Source organism: Octopus bimaculoides, chromosome 2 (assembly GCF_001194135.2).
Source record: "Octopus bimaculoides isolate UCB-OBI-ISO-001 chromosome 2, ASM119413v2, whole genome shotgun sequence".
Classification (NCBI taxonomy): Eukaryota; Metazoa; Mollusca; class Cephalopoda; order Octopoda; family Octopodidae; genus Octopus; species Octopus bimaculoides.
This window is the reverse complement of record NC_068982.1, coordinates 70,231,311-70,258,834: the sequence shown is the minus strand read 5'-3', so window position 1 is coordinate 70,258,834 and position 27,524 is coordinate 70,231,311. Positions and strand designations below refer to the sequence as shown.

At 35.0% G+C, this 27,524-nt stretch overlaps 1 protein-coding gene across 5 annotated transcripts in view; it reads left to right on the top strand.

Annotated features, from left to right (window-relative positions):
- LOC106875929 (protein FAM13A) overlaps positions 1 to 27,524 on the top strand; it is a 242,604-nt gene that overhangs the window by 36,948 nt on the left and 178,132 nt on the right. For 4 of the 5 annotated variants that reach the window (XM_052978225.1, XM_052978227.1, XM_052978233.1 and 1 more), the window contains exon 3: positions 484 to 588. In XM_052978225.1, coding sequence (XP_052834185.1) covers positions 565 to 588 — 24 coding nt within the window. In that variant the 5' untranslated portion in view covers positions 484 to 564. Of the gene's footprint in view, positions 1 to 483; positions 589 to 7,043; positions 7,120 to 27,524 lie in introns of all 5 variants that reach the window. The other variant, XM_052978230.1, reaches the window with a different exon arrangement.

Below are 27,524 nucleotides of genomic sequence, written 5' to 3'. Positions count from 1 at the left end.
ATTCATATAAAATATTACTGTGAATTTTTACACGTTTTCTTCTCATTGAAGCTTATTTTATTCCTTATTTTTTTCTTTCAGTAGCAATTTAACTTGTGATTATTTTTAGTCATGTTTTAGAGGTGTACTTACTGACTTGTTTGGCATCAGACATCAAAATAAAATATGAAATTCAAAAATTGTAACTTTAAAGTTAGCTTTCATTTGTGTTACTGCATTATTCTCTCTCTCTCTCTCTCTCTCTCTCTCTCTCTCTCTCTCTCATTTTTGAATGAGTGAGCACTTCACTTGAACTAGTACATCCTATTTTCACAATATGTCAGTTTAATACAGAAGTATTCTTGTTTCAGAGATTGACACTTTTTTAAACAGAGGTGAAGCAAATTGTTTTGACTGTATTTTCCTGTCTTTCAATTCATAACAAACTTGGTGAACTTAACTTTATTATTGATGTTGTTGTTTTTTCTCTTTGCTTCCTCATAGGGTTTCCTGTATATTGTTGACAATGCTTAAACTCATTTGGCCAGTGGGTTACTATATACACATACCAGGGCAGAACCTGTGATGTTCATAACTCCTTTGTACCTGGTAAGTAATCACTTATTCACTTTTTGAAAAAAAATGTTTACGTTATCTGTAGGTGTAGCTATATGGTTAAGAAGCTAGTTTCTCAACCACGTGGTTTTGGGTTCAATCCTACTGCATGATACCTTAGGCAAGTGTCTGCTTTCATATAGCCCTGGGTCAGTCAGAAGCTTTATAAGTGGGTTTGGTAGACAGAAGCTAAAAGAAGCTAGTCATATGTGTGTGTGTGGGTGTGTGTGTGTGTGCGCGCACCTTGTGAGTGGATTTGGTAGATGGAAACTGGAAGAAACCCATCATATGTATGTGTATTTGTCCCGCACCTCCACTTGACAACCAGTGTTGGTGTGTTTATGTTGCCGTAACTTATCAGTTCAGCAAAAGAAACCAATAGAATAAGTAGCAGGCTTTAAAACAAAAAAAGTTCTGGGGTCGATTCATTCAATTAAAAATTGTTCAAGGTGGTGCCCCAAAATGGCTGCAGTCTAATGACTGAGACAAGTAAAAAAATAAAAGATATTACTTTTTCTTTTTCCTTTCTTGAAATTAAATATTTGAATTTCATTCCAAATCTACTTCAGAACACTAAAAAAAGAAAAAAAAATCTCGAGATGTACCTTTATAATCTGGTGCAAGAATACATGTTCACATATGTTTTTTTTATTAGTTCATGTTTGCATTCAGTTTTCCTGTGCTGGCATATCTCAAGATATCTATGGCTGGATTCCCTTCTTGCTGGCTAATCTTTATTTATTTGCAAGGAAGGTACTTATTCTTTTTTGGTCATTGCTTGCCTAACTGCTGAGCTGCTGGGCATATTGTTTATGTGGGACAAACGTTGGCACTGCCCTAGTAGTATCAATGTGAAGATAAGCAGAGAGAGAGAGACACGCGCACACGCACACACACACACAGATGTGTGTTCACATCTGGTAGGCTTCTATAGGGTTCCTTGTTTTTTGTTGAGTTTCATTTATAAGTCATTGGTCAGCCAGAAACTATTGTAGAAGATACTCACCCTACTTGCTCAGCCCAAAAGCATCACAAAGTGCGAACAAACCTGAAACCATGTGCCTGTATGTGCATGCACACACACCACAAAGCATATACAGGTGTGTGCTTTGTGAGTTCTGCAAGTTCTGCAAGAAGCCAAGTGGGTTACTGGCTGCTACTTAAAAGTGCAATCAAGTACTCCAGCAGCTAGCAGAGGTTCCTCACAAAGAGTGCAAAGAGGGAAGATAAATGACAGCAACAGGTAGAATACATTCAGTTTGTAAAGTAGGGGTTAAAGAATGGAGGTGGGAAGTGTGCACTTTCTTGGTGTTTGTGGGGGTTTTAGTTGAGGTAGATGACTAGGAAAGAAAAAGGCGGTGAGCTGGCAGAAACGTTAGCACGCAGGGTGAAATGCTTAGCAGTATTTCGTCAGCCGTTACGTTCTGAGTTCAAATTCTGCCAAGGTTGACTTTGCCTTTCATCCTTTCGAGGTCGATAAATTAAGTACCAGTTATGCACTGGGGTCGATGTAATCGACTTAATCCCTTTGTCTGTTTTTGTTTGTTCCCTCTGTGTTTAGCCCCTTGTGGGCAATAAAGAAATAAGATGACTAGGAAAGATCATGTAGAATTTTTATAGAGTAACTAATTATTAAACTGGTGTTTGAAACATGAAATTATTAAACTGGTGTTTGAAACATGAAATTCTGCTGGGAGCTTTTAATTTAGCTCACCTTAAAAACAGGAATTTCATATCAAAGGACAGAGAATGGTCTTGGACAGGTTGTTATGAAGAAGTTTAAATTCAGAAATATTACCTTAGGTAATTGTCTTCTACTATAGCCAAAGGTTGCTCAATAGCTTTGTGAGTGGAGTTTGGCTGATAGAAACATCTGAGATGTTACTCTTAAATATCAATCACTCTCTTTATAAATGATGTTCTACTCTATTCATTAAATGAATATGGATTATTTTAGTTATGTCTGACAATAGGCAAGCAAAATCATGTAAAGCAACCAAAAACACTGTTGAGCCATAATTGTTCTAATATTATGGCAGATACATAATTTGAGAGAAATAATTACTCAACTCATTATAATGTAATAGTACATTTACTTGACAAGTGAGAATTATTTGGTTGGATTCCCATTGTTGCGTTCTTTATTTTTTTTAACCTGGTTACAAATGTATTGTTTATATTAAAACTCTTAGCTGCTTATAATATATGTTGTTATCACTCTCACCCTCACCTTCTCTCTCTTTCTCTCATGATAGTTTGTATTAAGCACAGTATTACTTTAACCTTTTAGCATTTAAACCAGTCATATTCAGCCCAAATATTCTGTTTTTTGTTAATATCAGCCATATCTGACCTCTTACACTTACTCGGCAATACCATTCTAAAAAATAACATCATTGAAATATTGCTACAAGTTTGACTAGAACTGTTAAGCTGGAGAGCTGCACCAGGCTCCAGTCTGATTTGGCATGGTTTCAATGGCTGGATGCCCTTCCTAATGCCAACCACTTTATAGAGTGTTCTGGGCGCTTTTATGTGGCACTACACAAGTGCCTCTATGTGGCACTGGCACAAGTGCTTTTTATGTAGCACTGGTTCAAGACTCTTGCAGGTCAATCCTCTTCACCAGGGGGGAAGTGACCTTAATACTTCTGCTGTGCAGTATGATTAGTTCAAAACAATGTGAGTAAATAAACATCGCATTTGATAGAGTAACCTGAATGCTACAGGGTTAAACTATACAGTTCTATATTTAAGAGATGAGGAATTATGTACATTATTTACATTAGATGGATATTTGTCCTCGTCTTGTTTGTCGTTAACACAACGTTTCAGCTGATATACCCTCTAACCTTCTTCAGGTGCCTTGGGGAAATTTCGAACCTGAGTTCTCATTCCTAAGGTATTATTATTATTATTATTGTTCAGGTCACTGCTTTGAATCGAACTCAGACCTGAACAATAATAATAATAATAATAATAATAATACCTTAGGAATGAGAACCCAGGTTTGAAATTAGTTCTTATCCTAAGCAATGGTGCCTCATTGGTGGCATTGTGTGATGTTACAAGAGGGCAGCAAATATCAAGGTGTCCTATGGAGAGTGCTGAATGTTCAGAGGAGTTTGTTATTTTTATCACGAAAAATATATTTTGTCCTTTTAATACCAACTCACCTGAGTCTAAAATACAAACTACCTGTGTTAAAGAGATCTGCATTAAAACCTTCCATCAAAATTTCATGTTACAAGCATCAGTTTAATAATGACAGTTATTTTATTAAATTCTTCATTGTTTTCAAAATTATTTGAGACAAGGTTTCAACAAATATGCTAAGAAAAGGGTTAACCATGTACAATAATTATATTTGGACCCTTTTGTTACCATATTTCTGCTGAAATATGCTGCCTTTGTTTCAGCATAGAACTAGAAATTAGTAAAATGACTGTCATTATTAACCTGGTATCTGAACATGAATTGATATACTCTTTTACTCTTTTACTTGTTTCAGTCATTTGAATGCGGCCATGCTGGAGCACTGCCTTTAGTTGAGCAAATCAACCCCAGGACTTATTCTTTGTAAACCCAGTACTTATTCTATCGGTCTCTTTTGCCGAACCGCTAAGTGACGGGGACGTAAACACACCAGCATCGGTTGTCAAGCAATGCTAGGGGGACAAACACACACACGCACATATATATACATATATACGACGGGCTTCTTTCAGTTTCCATCTACCAAATCCACTCACAAGGCTTTGGTCGGCCCGAGGCTATGGTAGAAGACACTTGCCCAAGGTGCTACGCAGTGGGACTAAACCCGGAACCATGTGGTTGGTAAGCAAGCTACTTACCACACAGCCACTCTTGCGCCTATATGCAAGTTTGATGGCAGGTTTTGATTTAGATTGCTTTAAAGCTAGAAACTCATATCATGGGAACAAAGGTAGTTACAGGAGGGTTGCTCTCAAAAGGGTTAAACACATTTTCAGAAAAAAATCTTTGTTAGGTTTTGTAAGACATTTTGTTAGTGAGCAGAAAACACAACTAATGAGTCAAGGTTCAGTATATTTTCATTATAAAAGCCCTTGGTTTCTTTTGCAATTTCCATAGATGATTTAACAGAAGAGCTACTTGCCTTTGCAAATATCTAAATTATTGGCTGATATAGTATAAGAAGATGTAGATGATAAACCCTTGCACAAAGTTTCTTCTGTTTGATTAAAATGTGGGTTTTTTTTTGTCTTTTTTTAAACAAAACTTGGAGAGGGATGTAAGAAAACATAACACCATCTGGTGAAAGGGGCATAGATTAAGTACAGTTGGCATTTCTTTTAGAGTTTTGAAATTTTACATGAAAATAGATTTCATTAGTGTATTCTTGGATAGTTTTTGTTGTGAATAAAGCATTATCTGCAAAGTTGATGTTACATAATGGTATTGCAAAGAAGCCTCAATGGGATTGCATGACTTACTAGAAATAGTAGCCAAATCTCTTTCAGATTACAATCTACAGTCTCGAAAAAGCTAATACTCATTGAATATTATACTCATTGGTGCACAATGCCTGAAAAAGGGATGGCATAGTCATGGCTGGAATCATAAATTTGCTCAGTCACTGACCTGAGGGTACATACATTCTCTGTCTGTCTGTCTGTGTCTCTCTCTCATACATACACACACACGGAAATATATGATGGCTTCTTTCAGTTTCTATCCATTAGTAGAATGCACTCAGCCAAGGTGTTGTACTGTGCCGAAATAATATAGTTACCTATACCCATTCTTAACCCCCCCCCCACACACACACACATTGTGTGTGAAAAAGAAAAATAAAGTTTGTCAGTCAGTGAGAATAAGAGTGAGTAGCAACAGAAAAAAAAAAAAACTGAAGACAAAATGAAACAAATAAAACGGGCCAAGGCTTGAAGCAAAAGCATTCAATATGAAAATATGGCTTCTTTTCAAGTAAAATTTAAAAAAGAGTTTAGACATGAAATCATTAATTTTTTGGTCAAGTCTCTTGAACAAACATTTTGACCAGTCAGTATTCATATAAATCAGTGTTGAATTTATTTCTTGGAAATTGCATTCCCATTCGATTCTTTGTGTCCTAATCAATAGGAAGCTATGCAAAATTAGAAACTGTTTAATTTATCATATTTTGCCTGAAGGTTTATCATTCATACTCACTCATGAGTTAAATCTCAGAAGTGATCTTGTCTCTATAATTAATAACTTTTCAATTTCACCATTGACTGAAGCTGTTTCTGCTGGCAATTTTTACATTACAAAATTTAAAAGCTATTTTGTCCTAACCCAAGACTGGCTTTTATCACACCAAATTCTTATATGTCCTAAAGGTGGCAAGTTCCTCCCTCTCTAAAGTAATCATATAAAAGAAAAAAAAAATGCACCTTTTGTAATACTCTTGACAACAGCTTATTTCCTATTAGCATAAAATAGTTACAAAATAATGGCTATGAATAAAAATCATAATGATGACAAAACATTTACAAAATGTTGAATAAGATGAAAAAAGTGACAAAATGAAAAGAATAAGCATTATGATATTTTTTTTCTGAGCTAAATATTTAGATTTATGGAAATTACTTCTGAAGAAAAATGTCAAATTTTTGTTAAAATATTGGTTTCTTAGTGGTTGAGATAAAAATTGGTTTCTAGGGTTGAGATAAAAGTTGATTAAATAGATTTAGTATATTACTGGTATTTATTCCATTGGCTTTAAATGGATGAAACTAGATGAAATGTGAGTATACATGATGAACCATGAAGTTAAAACTTAGAAAGACAGAACTAAATTTCAGAGTTGTACTTGTGTAGAGACTTTAAATTTCCTTCCCCTTCATTTTCTCCAGTCCTGTCAATAATCCCTTCTCTTTCCCCTGTTCCCTGCCATATTCTCCCATCTCCTACTTACTATCCAAGAATTTTTGCCTGCTCTGTCTTCTGTTATAGGAGTAGCTCTGCAAGTTATGAGGCAATCATCACTGGTGCCACAAAAAACAAATAAAGCAAAACAAAAAGAAAAAAACAAACAAAGTGGTTGATATTAGGAATAGCATCTATCTGTAGAAACCATGCCATAGTAGACATTGGTGTATGAGAGTCAAACTGTCCAACTCCTGTCAGCATGGAAGCCAGACATTAAATAATAATGGACTATTCTGATTATCTGATTATGCAAAAAAAAAAAAAAAAAGAAGAAAAAGTCCTCTAGCTGTAAAAATCATGTCAAAGTAGACACTGGTGTATGACCTTGTTCTCTAACTCATCACATTCTATCAAACCATGTCAGCTTGGAAATAGGACATTAAATGATAATGATGATGATAGGAGTTTAATATCATAGCAAGAGGAAAAATCCCAATGAGATTAGTTGGCACCTGTTTTTGTTTAGTAATTGTAACAGTTTTTTTTTTTTTTAGGTAGAACTACCACACATTGATGGAGAATTCTGATTACAAATAAAAAGAAAAAAAAAATGGGGAAATGCTTTGCAAGGTGATTCTGTTTATCAGTTGTGTTTCATCATCGTTATCGTTCTCCAAAAGACAGTGGAGTGACAGAAATGGTGGTGCCAGACTGAATGCCTTGAAGTGTTTAGTTACATTCCTTTATGTTGGGAGTTCTAATCCTGCTGGGAAAGACTTAGCTTTTTATCTTACCGATGTTAATTAGTACCAGGCGTGTACTGGGATCAGAATTAATCGACTATACTGCTCTTTCCCCACTGACAAAGCTTTTGGCCTTGTGCCAATGTAAGGAAACAACTTTACAACACTTCTCCCAGTGCAGTATATTCCACTTTGGTCCCAACATGGAGGGAAAGAGAGAGAGAGAGGAGGGAAGAAAGGAAAGGATGAGAGAGAGAGAGAGCATGGGAGTGGGGGACTGAGAGAAACTAACAATGGAGGAAAAGATTTCACTAAAACTATTTAATGACTTGTTCACTGAATATTACTACATAATTTAAGTTGGCTTTGACAGTTATATCTAAAGAAATTTGATATTTTTAACGTGAGAAATCAAAGTGGATATTTTGGATGATGTTGTTTCAGGTTGATATACACCATATGTTTTATATTAGTAACCAGAGAAATTCAACATAAACATGCAAGTCATATAAACCTTGATTTTTCCCTTTTAAGAAAACTTTTGGAAAATTTGTCTTCTATTGATCTTGTCGGACATTATTTACAAAACAGCAGTCTATCTATTGATAATATTCTGATTAGTCCGGGCCATCAAATGTTTTCTTTTAGGGGGTACCTCTGATGTCTTTGGAGCTGATAAAATAAGTACAGCAGTGTATTAAGGTTGATTCACTTGATTGTAGCACTTTCCTTAAAAAAGAATTATTGGTCTGCTACCCTGCACTAAACATACGTTCCCTACTTCTTCCACTCACTTCTGGCACCCCTGTTCTATTCATTCCTCCCATCTTGTACCTTGAAAATATACTCTGATACCTCATCACCAATTTTCAGCTCCACCCTTTAATCTCTCTTCTAAAACATGAGCAGTCATATAGTTCTTAAGCAAAAAACCTGCTTTGCTCCTTTCCTCCTGTATTCTTCTTGCTATATTCTTCTAGCATAAAGTTTTACCTCCCCCACTTGAGGTTCATAGTTTTGCAAGATGCATGGTAACTTCACTAGTGCTGAAAGTATGAAAAAAAAAAAAAAAAAAAGCACCCAGTACACACTGTAAAATGGTTGATGTTAAGAAGGGCATCCGACTCTAGAATCATGCCAAACAGACACTGGAGCACAATGCAGTTCTTGGACTCATCAGATCCTTTTGAACTGTCCAACCCATGACAGCCTGGAACAATGATGATATGCCTATATATAAGGAAGAAGGATATATAGTGCATTGCACTATTGAATATATTTTTCAGTACAATTTTATTTTAGCAAGAATACATTTTTTTTAACAACATCTTGTCTCTTAGATTAAACATCTAGTAAGCTTGTTTTTAGTTTGAATTTCTTTTCTTGTTTATGGTCCAATTTTTTATTCTGAACATTTAAAAACTGCTGATTAACCCCCTTTTGACCATATTTCTGTTGAAATATGTTGCCTTTACTTCAAGGTATTTTGAAAATAATGGTATGTCTGTACGCCTGTCCACATACATTATGTGTTTGTTTGTTCCCTTCCTCTACTGTCTGACAACTGGTATGGGTTTTACATCCCTGTAAATTCGCAGTTTTGGTGAAAGAAATCAATAGAATAAGTACTGGACTTTAACCCAACCCTCCAAGTATTGGGGTCTATTTATTCAACTAAACCCTTGAGGTAGTGCCTCAGAATGGCTGCAATCAATTTCTTAGTTGTTATTTTTGCATAACACATGTAATATATAATGTTGGTATTCTAAATTTTATTTTGAAACTATTGAGTTTGACAGAAAACCAAATTCTAGTCACTGTTAATGCTTTTAGGAAAGGCGGTGGCATGGGCATGTGTTGAGGAAGGATGAGGAACATGTTCTGAAGAGGGTGTTAAAGTTTGAGGTAAATGGACAGTGAAAGCAAGGTAGACCGAGGAAAATGTGGAGGGGACATGGAGGAGGAGGAGATTGGGAAGGTTGGCTTGAGAAGGGAGGACGCCCAAAAACCAGACAAGATGATGAGATGGTGTGAGGGCAGTTGCTATGGCAATGAGTTAGATCCAGCTACTCCCCGTTAACGGGGACAAAACCTGGATTCAAAATGATGGATGGTGATGATAAATATCACAATCTTTCCTGCTTTTATTTTAGTTAATTCCAAGTCAAAGGTTTTTCCAGCAATAACCATATCATTTTTTTTTTAATAATGTATCTGAGACTACAAAATCCTGTGTATCTTTCATGTCAACAAATATTATAGGCTGTGAGTCACTAGAGACTTAGCTGCTGTTTCTTGGAGGTTGAGTAACTATAGAGGAGAGAATTCTTTGTTTATATTTTGTAGTTATTTATTTGTGGATAAAAAAACAATCTGCATTTCAACCAATTCAAAAATCAGATGTTTGTTACTCAACAGTTTTTAGAATTTCAAAATAGTTTTTTTATGTATAGTTTTTAAAGTTATTGAATTATATTTTTTTGTTTTTATTTATTTAGTTTCTCAATTTTTGTTTGTTTTTGGTTTGTAAATTCTTTCCCTGGAGACAAATAGATTTATGCAAAGGCATAGTATCATGTGAATCAGAATGCAAATGTTTTTTGTCTGTAGTCTGTAACTTGTGATAATTTATTCAGAAAGTGGGGGGATGCAGTATTTTCCACTCTACTGATGAAATATATAAAAATTGTAATGTAAGAAACATTCCTAATGATGATGGAAAAAGTAAATAAATTGTAAATTCATATTTTATTTTTATATTTTTTCATGCAAAAAAAGAAAAGAAAAAGTACATATTTTGAAGCACTGCTTAAAACCATCAAATGGAAATTTAGGACATAGAACATCAAATATACATGTATATATATATATATATATATATATATATACACACACACATACATGCACATACACACAGTGTATATATACACACACACATATATATACATATACATACATGCACACACACACACACACACTTACATACACTCACTCACACATACATGAACTCACACACATGCACACTCTCTCACATACATACATACATTACATACATACATGCATTACATACATACATAGATACATACATACATACATAGTCCTTAAGATTCTTTTCTTTTTCTTATCAATTTCATATAAATTTTCACATCAAATCTTAAGCGCTCTAATTAATGAGATAAGGCAGTAACTAATTAAATAATAAATGCTTATTACATTTTAACTCTGTAGCTTTACATAGTAATCTTTCAGTATACCTGTTTTTTATTTTTTATTTTTTGAATTTCAATTGAGTTTACTGAAAAAAATAACCTCATTCCTGCCTCTGAGAAATAGACCAATAAACCATAAATTATCTTTACAGTCACACCTCTTAATAATTTTATTTACCAAATCCTTGAAACAGCATGTGGTAATAATAATAATAATCATAATCATAATAATAATAATAATCATTGTCATTATCATCATCACCATCTTAGAGTCTGAGATACCGATTGTGTTGCCTCAGTATCCTTATGCCAACTTGTTTAGTTCGTGATATCATTCTGTTTTTAAGATGTTTACTAAATAACCACTTTACATCATATTTCATCACTGTTGAAATGGGCTGAGAGATGAAACTTGGCACAGATGTGCAGAACATTTCAACTTGCTAGTAAGCCTGCCAGCCTTCATCTTCTTCCTTCTCCTCTCTGTGGCTGTAGTGGCAAGCGGTAATTGTACAGTGTGTGTGGGGCGGGGGGATACTCTCCTTATTAAGTGTTATGTTTACATGGGATTCTTGTGGAAACGGTTTTTATGAGCCTTGGTTGCTATTATTTGCAACTACTGGAGCTTTTTTCTCAATTACTTAATGTACAGTGACCACAAGATACAGTTTTAATGGCTGCATTTCCTCTTTATTTCATTTTCTGTCTGAATTTTGGTAAGTGATTTCCTTTTTTGCACCCTTTCCTCTGTATTATCTGGACTAGCAAACCCAATAAGATCTTTTACCTTTTATCCATTACTTATGTCAGTCACTGGACTGCATCCACATTGGAGCATCATTTTGAAGAGCTGTATTTTTTTCTTTCAAAGTCTGGGACAATTCTGTTGGTCTCTTCACTGAATTACGAAGTTACAGGGACAGCAACACCAATTGTCAAGTGGCAGTGGGGACAAAAGCACTCACATATGTACGCGCGCACACACACACACACACGTGTATATATATATATATATATATATATATATATATATATATATGATGGACTTCCACACAGTTTCCGTCTACCAAATTCACTCATAAGGTGTTGGTTAGCTTGAGCCTGTTGTAGAAGACATTTGCCCTAGGTGCCATGTAGTGGGGCTGAACCTGAAACCATGTGGTTGTGAGGTGAGCTTTTTAACCACACAACCATAATTAGTGATAAAATAGTTTTGTCTGAAAAATTAGTAATTAGTAGTATATTTGAATTTTTTTATATTTCACAAAGAGTTAAGGTGGTGAGGTGGCAGAATCATTAGCGTGCTGGGCAAAATGCTTAGCAACATTTCATCCCTCTTTACATTCTGAGTTCAAATTCTGCTGAGGTCCACTTTGCTTTTCATCCTTTTGAGGATTGATAAAATGAGTACCAGTTGAGCACTTGAGGGGGTCGATGTAATTGACTTATCCCATTCCTCGAACTTGCTGGTTTTGTGCTAAAATTTAAAACCAATATTTCACAAAGAGAAAAGAATTTTTTTTATGTTACTGTTTTCTTTTAGTAGTTACGTAGTATGAAATGACTGATTAGATAACGAATCACATGGTTTGGGCTTCAGTCTCACTGCATGGCATTTGGGCAGATGTCTTCTGCTATAACCCTGGATCCATCAAACCCTTGTAAGTGAAAGAAGCCTGTTGCATATATGCTTGCATGCATGTATGTGTATATGCATATATCATCATTAGCACCACCGTTTAATGGCTGTTTCTCTATGCTGATGTGGGTTGGATGGTTTTACAGAAACTAGCAAGCCAGAAGACTGCTTCAAGCTCCAATGTCTGCTTTGGCATGGTTTTTATTACTGAATGTCTTTCCTAATGCCTGTTACTTTTCAGTGTGTACTGGGTGCTTTTTTTTATGAGACAAGTACTTTGTGAGGTCATCAAGTAACTTGTCAGACAAGACCCTTCTACTGAGTGTGTGGGTGTGTTATCGAGGGAGGTGGCTTTATGCCAACACACACACACACACACTTCCAAGCTAAACTTAACATGTCTTATGTAACACATACAACTACTGATTAGTTTTTTCCTCTAGTCTAATTAATGACCAGTGGTTGTTTGCATCATTGTGGGTGTGTGTTTGTTTTGTTGCCTTGACATTGCATGAAAGTTGTAAACAAGTAATCACTGTCATATAATCTGTCCCTTGTTTCTAGTGTTTTGTGAAAACATGTTCAGCCATATTGAAATACTACCTTGCTTGGAAACAAGGTGAATGTTAGTAGCAGTAAGTGCATTTGGCCATAGAAAATCTACATTAACAAATTCCATCTGTTTAGCCCATGCAAGCATGGTAAAGTGGACTTTATTACGATGATGGTGCTCTATCATCAAGTGTAAATTTAATAGTTTTAGTAGTTATTTTAGGTATCTTTGATTTATTATGGCTAATAATATTTCTTTTATAAGATGGTGAGCACCAACTTCCATTCTTAATGTTATTCACTTAGCTCTGCTGCATTGATTTATCATTATTGCATCGCCTTTTGTAGAGTAACGATAAGCTTATCTTTTTAAATGTAGCTTATATTAATGTTAGCAAGTAATTGCTTTTGTAATTCAACATGTTAAGAAATGAAACTCTCTTCGTTTATGGTGATTATTTTCAGTTGTTTCCTGATTTTAAGAATCAATTTCATGCATGCATGTGTGTGTGTGTGTGTGTGTGTGTGTGTGTGTGTTGTAAGGATAAGGATGGAAAAAACAAAACAAAAAAAAACTGATATCTCGTTTCTTGTTTTTTTTCTTCCACATCTCAAGTTACTTCATGTTGATGGTGCTGGTGTGAGATATGTTGGCAATGGTATTAAGATGGATCAGTTTACCTAAATATAGATTTAATCTGAATTATCATGCTGCAGTGACCTTTCGGTATAAAGCGGTTTAAATATATCATTGTAGCTAATAACATGTATATGTATTCCCTTATATTGATAGTAAAAAAATGGTTCAGACTAGACTATTCTTTTATGGGGGAAATGCACAGGATTACATCATCTTTACTTTTATGTGGCTGAGAGTTGTTTGCAGCCTTTTATGGATTGCAACAGAGGGAGACCAACAGTTTTTTTTTCCCCCATTAGTATCAAATTTCGAAGTTTAAACTCTAGTTTATAAAGATATGTTAGTTTTTTTTAAAAAAAAAGACTTTATCCCTTTTGTTACTATATTTCTGTGGAGATAAACTGTTTTTATTTAAATTAATTTGGAAAATAATTAAAAATTTTGTAAGATAACTTTGTCATTATTAAGCTAGTGTCTAGGATATAAAGTAACATGAAATTTTGATGGAAGGTTTTAATATAGATCACTTTTAAACAGGAAGTTTCTATCATAGACCTAAGAGTGATCTTGAGTTGTTTAGTACTGGAAGGGTTAAGCAGTACAGGCTAGAAGTTAAAGTAGGTGAGTAGTTAACAATAAATAAAGATGAGATATTGTATCAACCTATATAAGTTGTTTAATGCTTCTATTATATTTCGGGAAATCATCCCGTTATCAAATATAAGATAGAAAATATTCAAGGATCCCGAGGAAAAGTGCTATTGTTGGCAGGCAAAAGAATCATCATCATCGTTTAACGTCCGCTTTCCATGCTAGCATGGGTTGGACAATTTGACTGAGGACTGGTGAAACCAGATGGCTACACCAGGCTCCAATCTGATTTGGCAGAGTTTCTACAGCTGGATGCCCTTCCTAACGCCAACCACTCAGAGAGTGTAGTGGGTGCTTTTACGTGTCACCCGCACGAAGGCCAGTCAGGTGGTACTGGCAATGGCCATGCTCAAAATGGTGTATTTTATGTGCCACCCACACAAGAGCCAGTCCCGGTGCACTGGCAACGGTCTCGCTCGAAAATCCTTACACATGCCACGGGCACAAATGCCAGAAAGGCAACGCTGGGCACAGGTGCTATCCAGATTTCGCTTTCGCTTGCCCCAATAAGTCTTCGCAAGCTGAGTTTCGTGTCCAATGAAGGAGACGACGTTGGCATGGGTACCAGTCGTTGAATTTAGTTCGATTTCGTTAATATACTCCTATTATTCAATGAAATTTTGATTGTTTCCATTTTTTTTTCCATATCATTGATAATCAAAATAATTTTTTTCCCCCTGTCAGAGATAAAATTGATTCTTCCAGAATGTGTTTTGAACACTAATTCTAAGTTTGCTTTTCATCTTTTCCTCTTGTATGTCTAATTTTTGGAATATAAATTTTGTGCATTACTTGAATGGAATCACAGCATACACATGATTAATTCATAAATAATTAATGCTATGCCCGTTTTTATTTTATAAATCCAATGCTAGGAATTCATATAATTGAAGAATATACAATATACAAGTTTTTAGGCCAAATGAAGATCACACACACACACACGCACACGCACACACACACACACACACACACACACACACTCGTGCACCCACACATGTACAGACTTGCAGTGGCTATCAACTCCTAGCCAAATATAATCATCACTAACAAATTATCTTATCTTCATTATCATTTAACGTCTGTTGTCGGTGCTGGCATGGGTTGGATGGTATGACTGGGCTGGCAAGCTAGAAGGCTGCACCAGACTCCAGTCTGATTTGGTATGGTTTTCTATGGTTGGATGCCCTTCCTAACACTAACCACTCTGAGTGTAACAGGTGCTTTTACATGACACCAGGGTGTGTTTACGAGCCACCAGTACAGGTACCAGTTTGCGTGACACTGGTATCTGCCATGACTGTGATTTTGCTTTGCACGATGAGTCTTCTTCTCAAGCATGACACAATGCCAAGGGTCTTGGTTATTGCTTCCATGAGGCCCAACACTTGAAAGGAACTTAGCCACTCCACTGCCAACACTTCAATGGAACCCAGCCACTTTGCCAACACTTCAATGGAACCCAGCCACTTTGCCTCTGTGAGGCTCAACGTTCAAAAGATATTTTTTATGTACCACCAGCACGGGTGCCCTTGGTTTGACAGATCCTCTCAAGCAGGGTACTGTCAATTTGGGTAGCTGTTCCCTTAATTGAGTCAACATTTGGCAGATTTTCCTCCTCCCATTCATTCTCCACATTCAGCTGTCTTTTATAATGGCATCTCCAAGCCTCTTTCTTTGCAGACTCATTAAAAGCAAGTGCACCATCATCGTCCATCTCTCTCCTATGGCATCACAATTTTCTCTCACACACTGTTTTGCAATCTGAAATACTTCAGTTCTTTGATTCTCATGATGCTGAACATAGGCAAACTTCTTCTTTTCTGCTTCTTGCTTGGCTAGATATACCTGTCTCCTAGCTTCCCTTATGGCTATCTAATACAGTTCCCTACTGCTCCCACTCGTCCAAGCCTTCGAAGCCTGTTTCTTTGCTCTAATGGCCTTGTTTACAGTATTGTTCCACTACCACATTACCCTAGGTCTGGAAGGGACTTTGCACCAGTCTGTGGCACCCAGGAAGCTGTCTCACAGGAATTTCCAGTTGCCCTCTATGTCACAAGTTTGTAGCTCCTTCTCCCTCTCATCAAATTTCTTAATTAGGATGTCCCTAAGATATTAAAGACAATGGCTGTCAGCAATTCCCATACTGAAATTTAAAGTCAATAACAGCTTGTACAACACTGCTAAAACTCTCATCCACAGAGCCTAGTAGTTTGAAAAGATCTCTGGCTTTACAATGGAGCAGCTGTTATTTTGTACTTTCCCTCTCTTAAAGTGATGTCTAAACAAAGACTAGGGGTCTCTCTACTGCGTTCATCTGACCCTTGACAGCTTTGTTTTTCGTTCTGCTAGGTGTCCAATAAAATCCACCCTCCTTACCAAGCAGGCTTGGTAGAGTTGCTGACTTAGTCACTGATAGCCCAGCCATGCAACAGGTTATAACTGGGTTACAGGTTACCAGTAGCACTAAGAGTGAACTTACACACACAGACACATATGACTGGATTTTTTTAGTTTCCATCTACCAAATTTACTTACAAGGCTTTCGTTGATCCTGGGCTATAGTAGAAGATACTTGTCCAAGGTGAGCCTGAACACAAAACCATGTAGTGGGGAAGCAAACTTCTTAACCACACAGCTATACCTGTTGTAAATATGGTTTTATAAACTTGGTCAGAGCTGTCCATGTTGCATCATCCACAATTGTCAGCAGTTATATTTTCATTCCAAACTCCCTGAATACAGTAATACCTTGGTAGCACTATAGATATATTTTTTTAAATGCAGTGCTAAATGGTACAACACTGGAGGATGTATCTTAAATATAGATACATAGTAACATAGCATAGAGATATAAGATTGATAGGCTATTTTTAACAGTGATGCAGACACAAATGAAGACGATAAACATTGCCAAATGGCTGAGAAATCCAGAGCCTTACTGTCAAACTCTCCAAACACTTAAGAACTTTAGATAACCTCACATGTGACATGATGTTACTCATCATAATCTAAATTTATACAGGAATCAGAAAATTAGTTTAATTACTTGAGATCTAATATTTTAAAATTATTGAGTGATTTGAATTGACTTTAATCAAAAGTATACAAGTCTAAGCAGCCTTAATTCAGTTGAAAAGCTGTAGTGTGAAGAATATAGGACAAAAAGAGCTATGCCTGGGATTAGGATCTAAGCTGAGGTTCCCCCCCCCCCACTTATTGGTTGCTTTTTAAAGAACACATCTAATGTTGTCTTCATTTTGTGAGTAGCAAGACACCTGTGCTTATCCCTCTGTTATATTTAGCCTCCCAACACCTTGGTATAAAGCTATCTCTACCCTCTCTCAAATATTCTCTTCACTTAGTTGAAGGGTCTTTCTTTACTCTTGTTATTTTTGTGACTGGCAAGTTACTTTGTGACCTCACTAATGCTAGTGGCATGAAAAAAAAAAAAAAAAAGCATCCAATAAGCTCTGTAAAGTGGTTGGCATTAAGAGAGCATCCAGTTGTAGAAACTACACCAAAGCTGGCGTTAGCACTTGATGCAGTCCTGCAGGTCACTGTATTCTATCAAACTGTCCAACCCATTCCAGTATGGAAAATAGATATCTGATGATGATGATATGTCTGTTTGCAAAGTTGTCAGTGTGTTGATGATTGAATTTATACGGTTTTTAATTCGTTTAGTTGATCTGGAAAATATCTTAGATTTCATTTTAATGAAGTTTACTTTATTTACTAAATAAGGTACCTGATGCTATTGAAATTGTTGCCTTTTTTTTTTTTTTTTTTTTTTTTAAAGATTTTTGGACAACTATCAAAATTAGAAGTTTTGTAACGTAAATACAAAATTGGAAGAACTAATTTTAGTGATTTGCAAAAAATACATTAGAGATTAGCAATATGGAAAAATTTATATCAAGAGTTTTGTCTATATCTAATGCAACTATTTTAATGTTGAATTGCTGGAAAACAACATTTAGAGATAAGCGATTCACTGCTCTGTCTGTTATCCTTTACTTGTTTCAGCCATATAACTGTGGTCATGCTAGGACACCACCTTAACCCTGGTACATATTTTATCTGTCTATTGTAGAACTGCCAAGTTGCAGAAAGAAACCAGCACTAGTTGCCTTGCATGGTGGAGGAAAAGCATCCCACCCTACATATATATTTATGTGATGGGCTTCCACATTTTCCTTTAAATTTACTTACAAGGCATTGGATGGCCTGGGGATATAAAAGAAGAGACTTGTCCAAGGTGCTGTGCAGTGGGACTGAACCTGAAGTTAGATGGTTGCAAAGCAATCTTTTTAACCACACAGTAATGCCTGCTTGATGAAATTTATTGAACTCTTAAATTCTGACACCTAAATTTCTAGATATTTTTTGAGACTGTTAAGCTTGTTTATTATTTCTTCTTCCTCTTTAATTTGAAAATACAGGAATATTTAATGGTAATTTGATAGAATGATGAGTCTGTTTATACAAAAAATATGTTAAGATGTAGGATAACTAAAATCTGTGTAATGAACTGTGTTGTGCTGTTAGTTTGGCTTTGGAACTCCTAATGAAGCTAGGCCAATTTAGTGAATTATGATGCAAGTGGGGAAATCAACACAGAGTTAAATGTTATGACAGCAGGTAGCTGTTTATGTCATCTTGCGTATTATATAAATATGTGTAAGATGAAATAAAAAATTGAATTTTGTAGATGTATGATAATGAAGTTCTGTTGTAATTAGTAAACATTGTAATAATGAAAAAAGCAGAAAGTACCTGAGTTGTATTCGGACATGTGGTATAGGTATTTGTTTAGGAATAATTAGTAGTGACGATTTTTCTATCTTTTAGTCAGGAAAGGAAGTAGTGTCCTTGACTCTTTTACAAAATCTCTGAGATTATTGGGAGGCAGGGTGGAAGGTATCTTCAGATCGGAGTCCCGGCCTGATTGCTTGCAGCAGAGTGAACACTGCTAAATGTTCCCAACATGTTGGTGTTGAACAAGGTGATGGATGAGCCCTTTGACATTTAAACTGGCTGCATCCAGTCCAAATATTCTACCTGTTTTATGGTCCAACTGGTAAGATCCAACCCCTTACACATACCCTACAATGTCATTCAAAAAATAAGTCACATCAAAATATCAAAGCTACAAAGTAATGCATGATTAATTCAAGATAATGTGAATAAATAAACATTAAATTTTGATAGAATAATATGGATGCTTAATGATTAAGTCTTCCATTCATGTAAACCATACAAAGATTGGAACTTAGAATGCGAAAAACTGGATCAAAAACTGCAAGGAATTTGGTCTGATGTTTTAATAGTTTGGTCAATCCATCAACCTGTGGGTGTATTTTTTCATCAACCCTGAAAAGTAAAGTTGACCTCAGTGGACATTCTGTCCCCTGCTCTAATAATTCTACCATTTCTCTGCTATGAAAGGATTAAGAATTTTTCTCACTCTCACAACAGTCACAAGCAAAATATATTCTCCCCATGAAACACCATTCCAAAATAGTTACTAATTCCTCAACATTTCTATATTCAGTCCTTCATTGTTACATATGCTTGTATTTATGCTTTTGTTTGTATCATGTTTTTCTTTTAAATCTATTTATGGTCTAGAACTCGGTTATTTAAAACATACATTCAGAGGACATCATTCTTGACTAACACTGAGATAATGATGATTAATATCTTTCAATGACACAACTGAGTGGTCCATATAACTTCTGTTGAATAGCATAAACTAAGCTTGAGAAACATGTGCAAGTAAAAGGATAAGGAATCTCGTACATTTGTTACATTTATTCTTTCTAATTTAAAAAATATTTAATGGTTTAGTCAGAGAAGAATGGGAGTAGTTATTCTTAGACTAGAAATCTGGTCTGAATATTTACAAAATTCAACAGACTTCCACACAGTTTTTGACTTCCAAAGTTCACTCATAAGGCTTTGGTTGATCAGAGGCTGTGGTTAAAAAGTGTTTTAACCATAGTCTTACCTATTATAATAATATGCACATCTTTTACATAGATGATTAATTATTTTTTAATAATCACTCTTTATCTGTTGAACATTTCTTTTAAAGTTTCAAGTTAAGCAAGAAAAAAATCTTTATGCAAAACATATTTTCTTATTGTCTTGATATGTTCAAGGTCATATAATAAACTATTTTAATGATTAAGAATATTTGTAATAATATTTGGTATTTAGCAATATGTTTTTAGGAACAGGTTTGGCTGTATGATTAAGAAATCTGCTTCCTAACCATGAGGTTTCAGATTCACTGTACAAGCACTTGAGAATGAATGAAACTGAAAATAAGTGGATAAAGAAAATAAGGCATGGACAATTTCATAGGGATGTTGAAGATAAGACAGACAGAAAAAAGATGGCTATGGATGACTAAAAGTGATTTAAAGCCAGAAACGGAGACCCTAATCTGTGCTGCCCAAGAGCAAGCACTAAGAACAAACTATATAAAATACAGAGTAGACAACACATCAGAAAGTGATAAGTGCAGAATCTGTGGACAAAATGGTGAAACTGTATGGCATATTACCAGCCAATGTACACCACTAGCCCAGAAGGAATATAAGAGATGCCACGACAGTATAGCAAGGCTTGTTCAATGGACACTTTGCAACAAGTATGGACAGAGAAAAAAAATTGGTACACTCACAAACCTGAAGGTATCATTGAAAATGATAATGCAAAGATCCTGTGGGATTTTATGATTCAGTGTGATCATGAGATAGAAAATAGGAAACCAGACATAGTCTTAATTGAGAAAGAAACCAAACTATGCTGAATCATAGATATAGCATGCTCAGCTGACAACAAGGTATGTGATAAGGAAGAAAGAAAAATCGATAGGAATGACAGGTTAGCTTGGGAAGTAAAGCAGTTGTTATTGATGAAAAAAGGTGGTAGTGGTACCAATAATTGTCGGAGCCCTGGGAACAGTGAGTAAAAATCTCAAGAAGTACATGGAACAAATAGGGGCTGCAATAAGGGTGGAGCACTTGCAGAAAACAGCACCGCTTGGAACCACTCGAATACTCCGGAAGGTGCTAAAAAAATATGAGGTGTTACCTTAGTTCACTGGTAGTGAACAGCTGACACCATAGTACATCTCCAGCGTTAGAAGCTGTGCAAAAGCAATAATAATAATAATAATAACAAAGGGCAAGGTAAAAATCTTTTGGTTAAGAAAGTTAAAACTCTTAAGCTTATCAATATATGTTGGGTTTGGATCCCCCATTATGTTTATTTCCTGACTCAGCAGATTACACCAGGATGGTATTTAGCTCCAAAAATAGAAAGAAAAAAACCCCTCATTCTACTTTTTCATGGTCTAGTTAACTAATATATTGTTACTTTGTTGATAAATATTAAATAGACACAATTAACCAGTAAAATATAGTTGTTCAATGAAGTTGATAACTGACAATAATTTTTGCTTTGTTTTGTAGTTGGACATTGTTCTAATTAGAAAATCTTTTGACGAAATCTCTATGAGTTTAGGTTGACCACAAAGTTATATCAATTCTTATTCAGATATTCATAAAGTGCATCCATGCATGTAGAGAAAACTGATTGTTAAAAAAGTTATGGCATTCTCTGTTTAGTCATTCTGTCATTAGACTTTCAAATATGATGAAATGGTCTTTGTTTTGAGCTAAATGTGTGCGCACAGACACACACACACACACACACACACTCTGGACACAAGAAATGATATGATTCAGTTTTTAAATATTTATATTTAGTGATTGTAACTTGGAAGTTAGAACTGAAAGACAACCAGCCAACAATTATTATGAAAGCTTGGTGGACTTATTTCATTGTTGCTTTGATATTAGTGTTAAGCACATGACATGCGGCTATGGGCTAGAACTGTTTATACTATTATCCTGTAAAAAACATTAAATCTAAAATTCAGACCATAAACTGTGCTACTTTTTGTGTTTATTTTCTTGCAAAAATAGCTTTAGAATTTGGGCAAGTAACAAAAACTACTTTAATAAGAATGAAATGAAATTTGTTGATATTTGCTACCTTTGATAATTTGTTTTGCGTTTTGTTGTGCAAATGATATGCAGTCTGACATAAATCTAAATTACATCAGCATGGAAAAAAAAAATTGGCATTAAAATAACAATGATGATGATTGCAGTGGCATTGATAACCAGCATCCTCCCACATGTTCTAGTGTCAGTATTCATACAATTCTTGTGAACTTCAGTTTTTAAAAGAAATAATGCAATATATATGAAGTTCTGTAGACAAGAGAGTTTGATATTTCAAGAGCAGAAATAAACCAAGGGAATCTTTATTTACAATAGCTTGATTAGTTTCTTAAGGAAATTAGGTAAGTAGAAAAATTACAGAGAAAATGAGAGACTGTTGTATAGGCTGGTCTATAGATAGATTTATTCTACCAATATTATTATTTTGATTATTAATGGAAATTCAGTTGAAAAAGGAAATGGCATTAAAACAAACTGGAAAAACAATAACCTGAGTGGGGTCAGTAAGCCAATAATAAACATACAGTGGTTTTATTTCACTTGTTTTATTGTTATTATTAGTCAACTAGTTAGCCATTTAATCAATTAGCTAATTGATTGTTTGATTAATTGCTTAGTCAGTCAATCAGATAGGTTTCTCAAAGGGCATGTCATCGACAAGGTTGCAAATGGTGATGCAAGGACTTTGATAAACCTAATTGATTGATTGACCAAATGATTAATCAAAGAATTGGTTAGTTAATTGTTTAAATGGTTAATGAATTGACAAATATAAATAAAGAAGTGAAATAGAACCAGTGCATGTGTTCATTATTAGCATAATGACCCTCTTGAAATATAATACCTGTTTTAACATGAATTCATATCAAGAATCTTGCAAATCAAATACCAGAACAGAATGTTCTCATTCAACTTAGAAAATAAGGTTAGATTTGGTTGATAAATTTGAAAGTTTACAAGTATCTGTAATTTATGGAAAGTTTTCTCTGAACTGCTGTTTATAAGTTTTGAAACTATGGCAGTGAATACTATTTTACATCTGTGTGTACGTATGTATTTTCATATGTCATCATGTAAGTGCAAGCATAGCTGTGTGATTAAGAAGCTTGCTTTGTAACTATGTGGTTTGGGGTTCAGTCCCATTGTGTGATACCTTGAGCAAGTGTCTTCTACTGTAATCTTGGGCTGACCAAAGCCTTGTGAGGGAATTTTGGAGATGGAAACTGTGTGGAAGCCTGTCGTGTGTGTGTATGTGTGTGTTTGTTTGTGCCACCACTGCTTGACAACTGGTGTTAGTTTATGTCCCCATAATGTAGTAGTTTGGTGAAAGAGACCAATTGAATAAGTGCCATACTTAAAAAGAAAAAAAAAGAAACAAGTACTGGAGTTGATTTGTTCAACTAAACACTCCAAGGTGGTGCACCAGTATGGCTGCAGTCCAATGACTACATCAAGTAAAAGATAAAAGATATAGTTTTTGTTTTACTTTGTATTTTCTTCACACTTTCATATTTTATTACATTTTTACTATCAAATTTTCAATAGATTTATACAACATCAATCTCAAGTTTAAAGAATTGATGCTTATTGAAAATATTTGATTGATTTTTTTTTTTTATTGTTATCGATTCCTGTCTTAGAATGCAAGTGTTATATGAATAATTACACTGCTTTTAGTCTTTAAAGTAAGATATTTTCATTTATATCACAATTGTTAAAATGTAAATTTGTTCATGCTAATTTCTCATATTTTATTGACCTACATTAAATGGTAAACGAGTAATTATAGACAGGGTTATTAACTTCATCTTATACAATCAATAATTACTTGTTTAATAATCCCTCGTCTTAGAAGTATGTAAATATAATTACATTAATTGTTGTCAATTTACCATTTAAAAGACCTGATACATACAATTGAGTGAATAAGAGTGAGCGATCAACTCAATCTTGAATTCAAATCCACTACTAGTTAATGTTTAGTGCTTTGGTTAATTTAATGTTTAGTAATTAATAACAGACTGGTATTATACCCAGGGTGAGATTTATTTCTTATTTGTTTAACATATACTATATCTTTATGCTAAGATTGGATGAGAAATTTGTTGTATTTTCCACCATGTAGCTAGAATGAAAGTTGGACACAAATTAATTAGGTTTCTATTAAAGTGATTGGATTAAATATAGTATAATATACTATGTTTTCATATAAGTTGTAGGCATAGCTGTGTGGTTGAGAAGCTTGCTTACCAACCATGCAGTCTTAGATTCAGTCCCACTGTGTAGTAACTCAGGGAAGTGTTGTCAACAAAGCCTGGATTGACCATAGCCTTGTGAGTGGACTTACAGGTGGAAACCGAAAAAACCCATCATGCGTGTATACATATATTGTTGATACCACTCACCCTGTAGAGGATTGGCCTGCTGGTGCCATGTAAAAAGCCCCTGTGCTGCACCATGTAATAGTACCTGCTCCAGTGCCACATGAAGATATCTGTGCTGATGCTATGTAAAAAGCACCCAGCACATTCTGTAAAGTGGTTAGCATTAGGAAGGGCATCCAGCCATAGAAACCAAGCCAAATCAAACTCGAACCTGTGCAACTCTCCTACTTGCCAGCTCTGATCAAACCATCCACCCCATACCAGCATGGAAAATGGACATTAAATGATGATGATAATGATATGTGTGCCCACCCTTGTATTGGCATCATTTGATTATTGTAAATCACACTCATATAAGTGACTTGTCCATTGTGAAACATTACTTTACTTGGAAACAAGTGAGGGTTGGTGACAGGAAGTGCATCCGGCCATAGAAAATTGGCCTCAGCAAATTCCATCCACCCCATGCAAGCCTGGTAAAATACATTTTAAAATGATGAGAATGTGTTTTTCTTTTTCCTATTCCCGTGCTGTATGAAGTATACTTGTTGCAGATATAGACAGTAAGACTTAGTTTGCAGTTTCTAATTTTGTCATTAGCACGAGGTTTAATTTCACAGATGTCACTTCTTATCTCCGAGTTTATTTTAGTAAGATAACAGGAAGTATAAAAATATCATTCTACTTAGTGACTTGAGGGTTTATTTAACTTGGTAGCAAAAGTGAGACTATTCAGCACAATGTTTCTAAAAATCTCTTGATAATTGCCTTTACATCTTTTCTGCCCACTGTTCCTGAGAGAGTAGAATTCTCAGGTACCTCCTCCATTGGGTGCTTTCAAAAGCAACTGTTGTTACATTTTCCAGCTGGATTCTAAGCATGACTAGCTGAGACTATGGATATTATCCAATCATCTCATTCATGGTCAACCCTTTGATCTCCTGCTAGTTGGTTCACCTTGAAGAATCCATCTTGTGCCTCTTTCCTGTGACATTCTAATCACATGTCTGTAGTACTGGAGTTGTGACCACTCATTGCAGAATAGTGGTGGCTGATCTGCAAGCTACACACACCCTGTAGAGAGACGATACTCTAGAGATAATCAGATTATGAAAATTCTAGTAAAGTCTGTTCCATTGGCAAATTAATAGGGATGAAATATATCTTGTTTTTGCTGATTAGTATACCAATATGAATCTTTGTAGTCATGTAGATGTTATTGTTAGAGGGGGAGGGAGAAGCTGTTGAAAATTTCCAGGGATTCATTTAGTATTTTATATGAAATATAATTTTCTATTTCATTTCATTCAATTGGGCTATATAAGAAGTGGAGTATTCCATTTTTTCAGAACTGTGTGATACTCTTTTATGTTTTTAAGATTTAGGCAACTTTGCTGTTTTAAAATTGGAACTTTTGAGATAAGTATCCTGTAGAATAGCATATTAAATTATCAACCAAGTAAATGAGAATGACATGTTTAACCCATGCTAGTCTGTGAAAATGGATGTGAAATGAATGAACGCACTACAGACAATTATATAAATCCATAAGTACAGACATGGCTGTGTGGTTCAGAAGATAGCTTCACAACTATGTGGTTTTTGGTATAGTCCAACTGTCCAGCACCTTAGGTAAATGCCCCTTATTATGGCCACAGGCCAATCAAAACTTTCTGAGTGAATTTGGTACATGGAAACTGGAAGATGTCTATCGTGTGTGTGTGTGTGTGTGTGTGTGTGTGTGTGTGCGCGCGCGCACACGCACACACACACACACACACACACACACACAGAACTGCCACACAGAGTCTGTCTACCAAATTCACTCACAAGGCATTGATCGGTCTGAAGTTACAGCAGAAGACACTTTCCCAAGGTGACATTCTGTGGGACTGAACCTGAAACCACATAGTTGCAAAGTAAGCTACTTAACAACACAGCCATGTTTGCACCTTATGTATCATAAATCTCTCAAAACTAGATGTTGCTTGTTGAGTGAAGTAATTTGCTGTGAGAACAGTACAAAATAAAGTCGATATTAACTTAGAGGATGAGTTATAATAATTGGATGTGATGATATAAAATAAGAAATGTTTGAGGCATACTATTGTGTAGATTCATTTAATAGCTGAATCGATAGTTAGATGAGGCAAACACTATTGTTGTCCTTTGCTGTTCTTGCAATATATTGACTTAAGTGCCAACTCGTTTTTAGAAAAAAACTTCCTCTATCAGCTACCCAAAAATAATCTTGTTTCAGATTTCTGCAAAGTATGATCTAGTTTGGTTGATCAATTTTGGAATCAGTTCAGTCTATTGTCAATCTTAAATTCAAAGTTTCAAGGTTATAGATTCTTGTAATTCAGCATGAAATAGCATTATATCTTGAAATAGCATGAGCTAAATTTTGTCGGAGAAAGAATTACATATTGTTATCTTCAATCTGCTAACTATCAAAGTAAATTGATTTTTATTTATACATTTTATTACAGGTATAGCTGTGTGATTAAGCAGCTTGCTTTCCAACTACATGGTTTTGGGTTCAGTTCTAGGGTTGATTTGTTCAACTAAAACCCTTCAAGGTGGTGCCTCAGCACGGATGCAGTCCAATGATAGAAATAAGATACCTCAGTAATTTTTTTAAAAACTTGCTATTAACAACCAGCTCATATATTCTCCTCATAGCATTTGAAGTAGTCATTCTGCTGGATTATGGCAATTTGTTTCGCTATTAAAGTAATAGTTTAATCACTTATAACTTCTAAACGAAAGCTTATAGTTACTAACCACAATTTGTCTAGATTAGTCTGAAAATTTAATCCAACACTTGCAGTTCTAAGATGTTCCTGAATAATATACTTGAGAATTGATACCTTTACTGTTCTCTAGAGGCATATATATATATATATATATATATATATATATATATATATATATATACACACTTGGGTTAATATGAAATTTAAGTATTTATATCTATAGTGTGTGTGTACACACACACACACACACACACACAATAGGCTTAATCATACTATTTATATGTATATGTTTTGTGCATACCACCCTTTCAAGCTGTCTTTTGGTTATATGTACTATTCTCTTGTGTTCTATTTTTCAACTTCAAAACAAATGAAAAGGAAAAGAAAAAAAAATGGTTAAAGGTAGCTTCTAT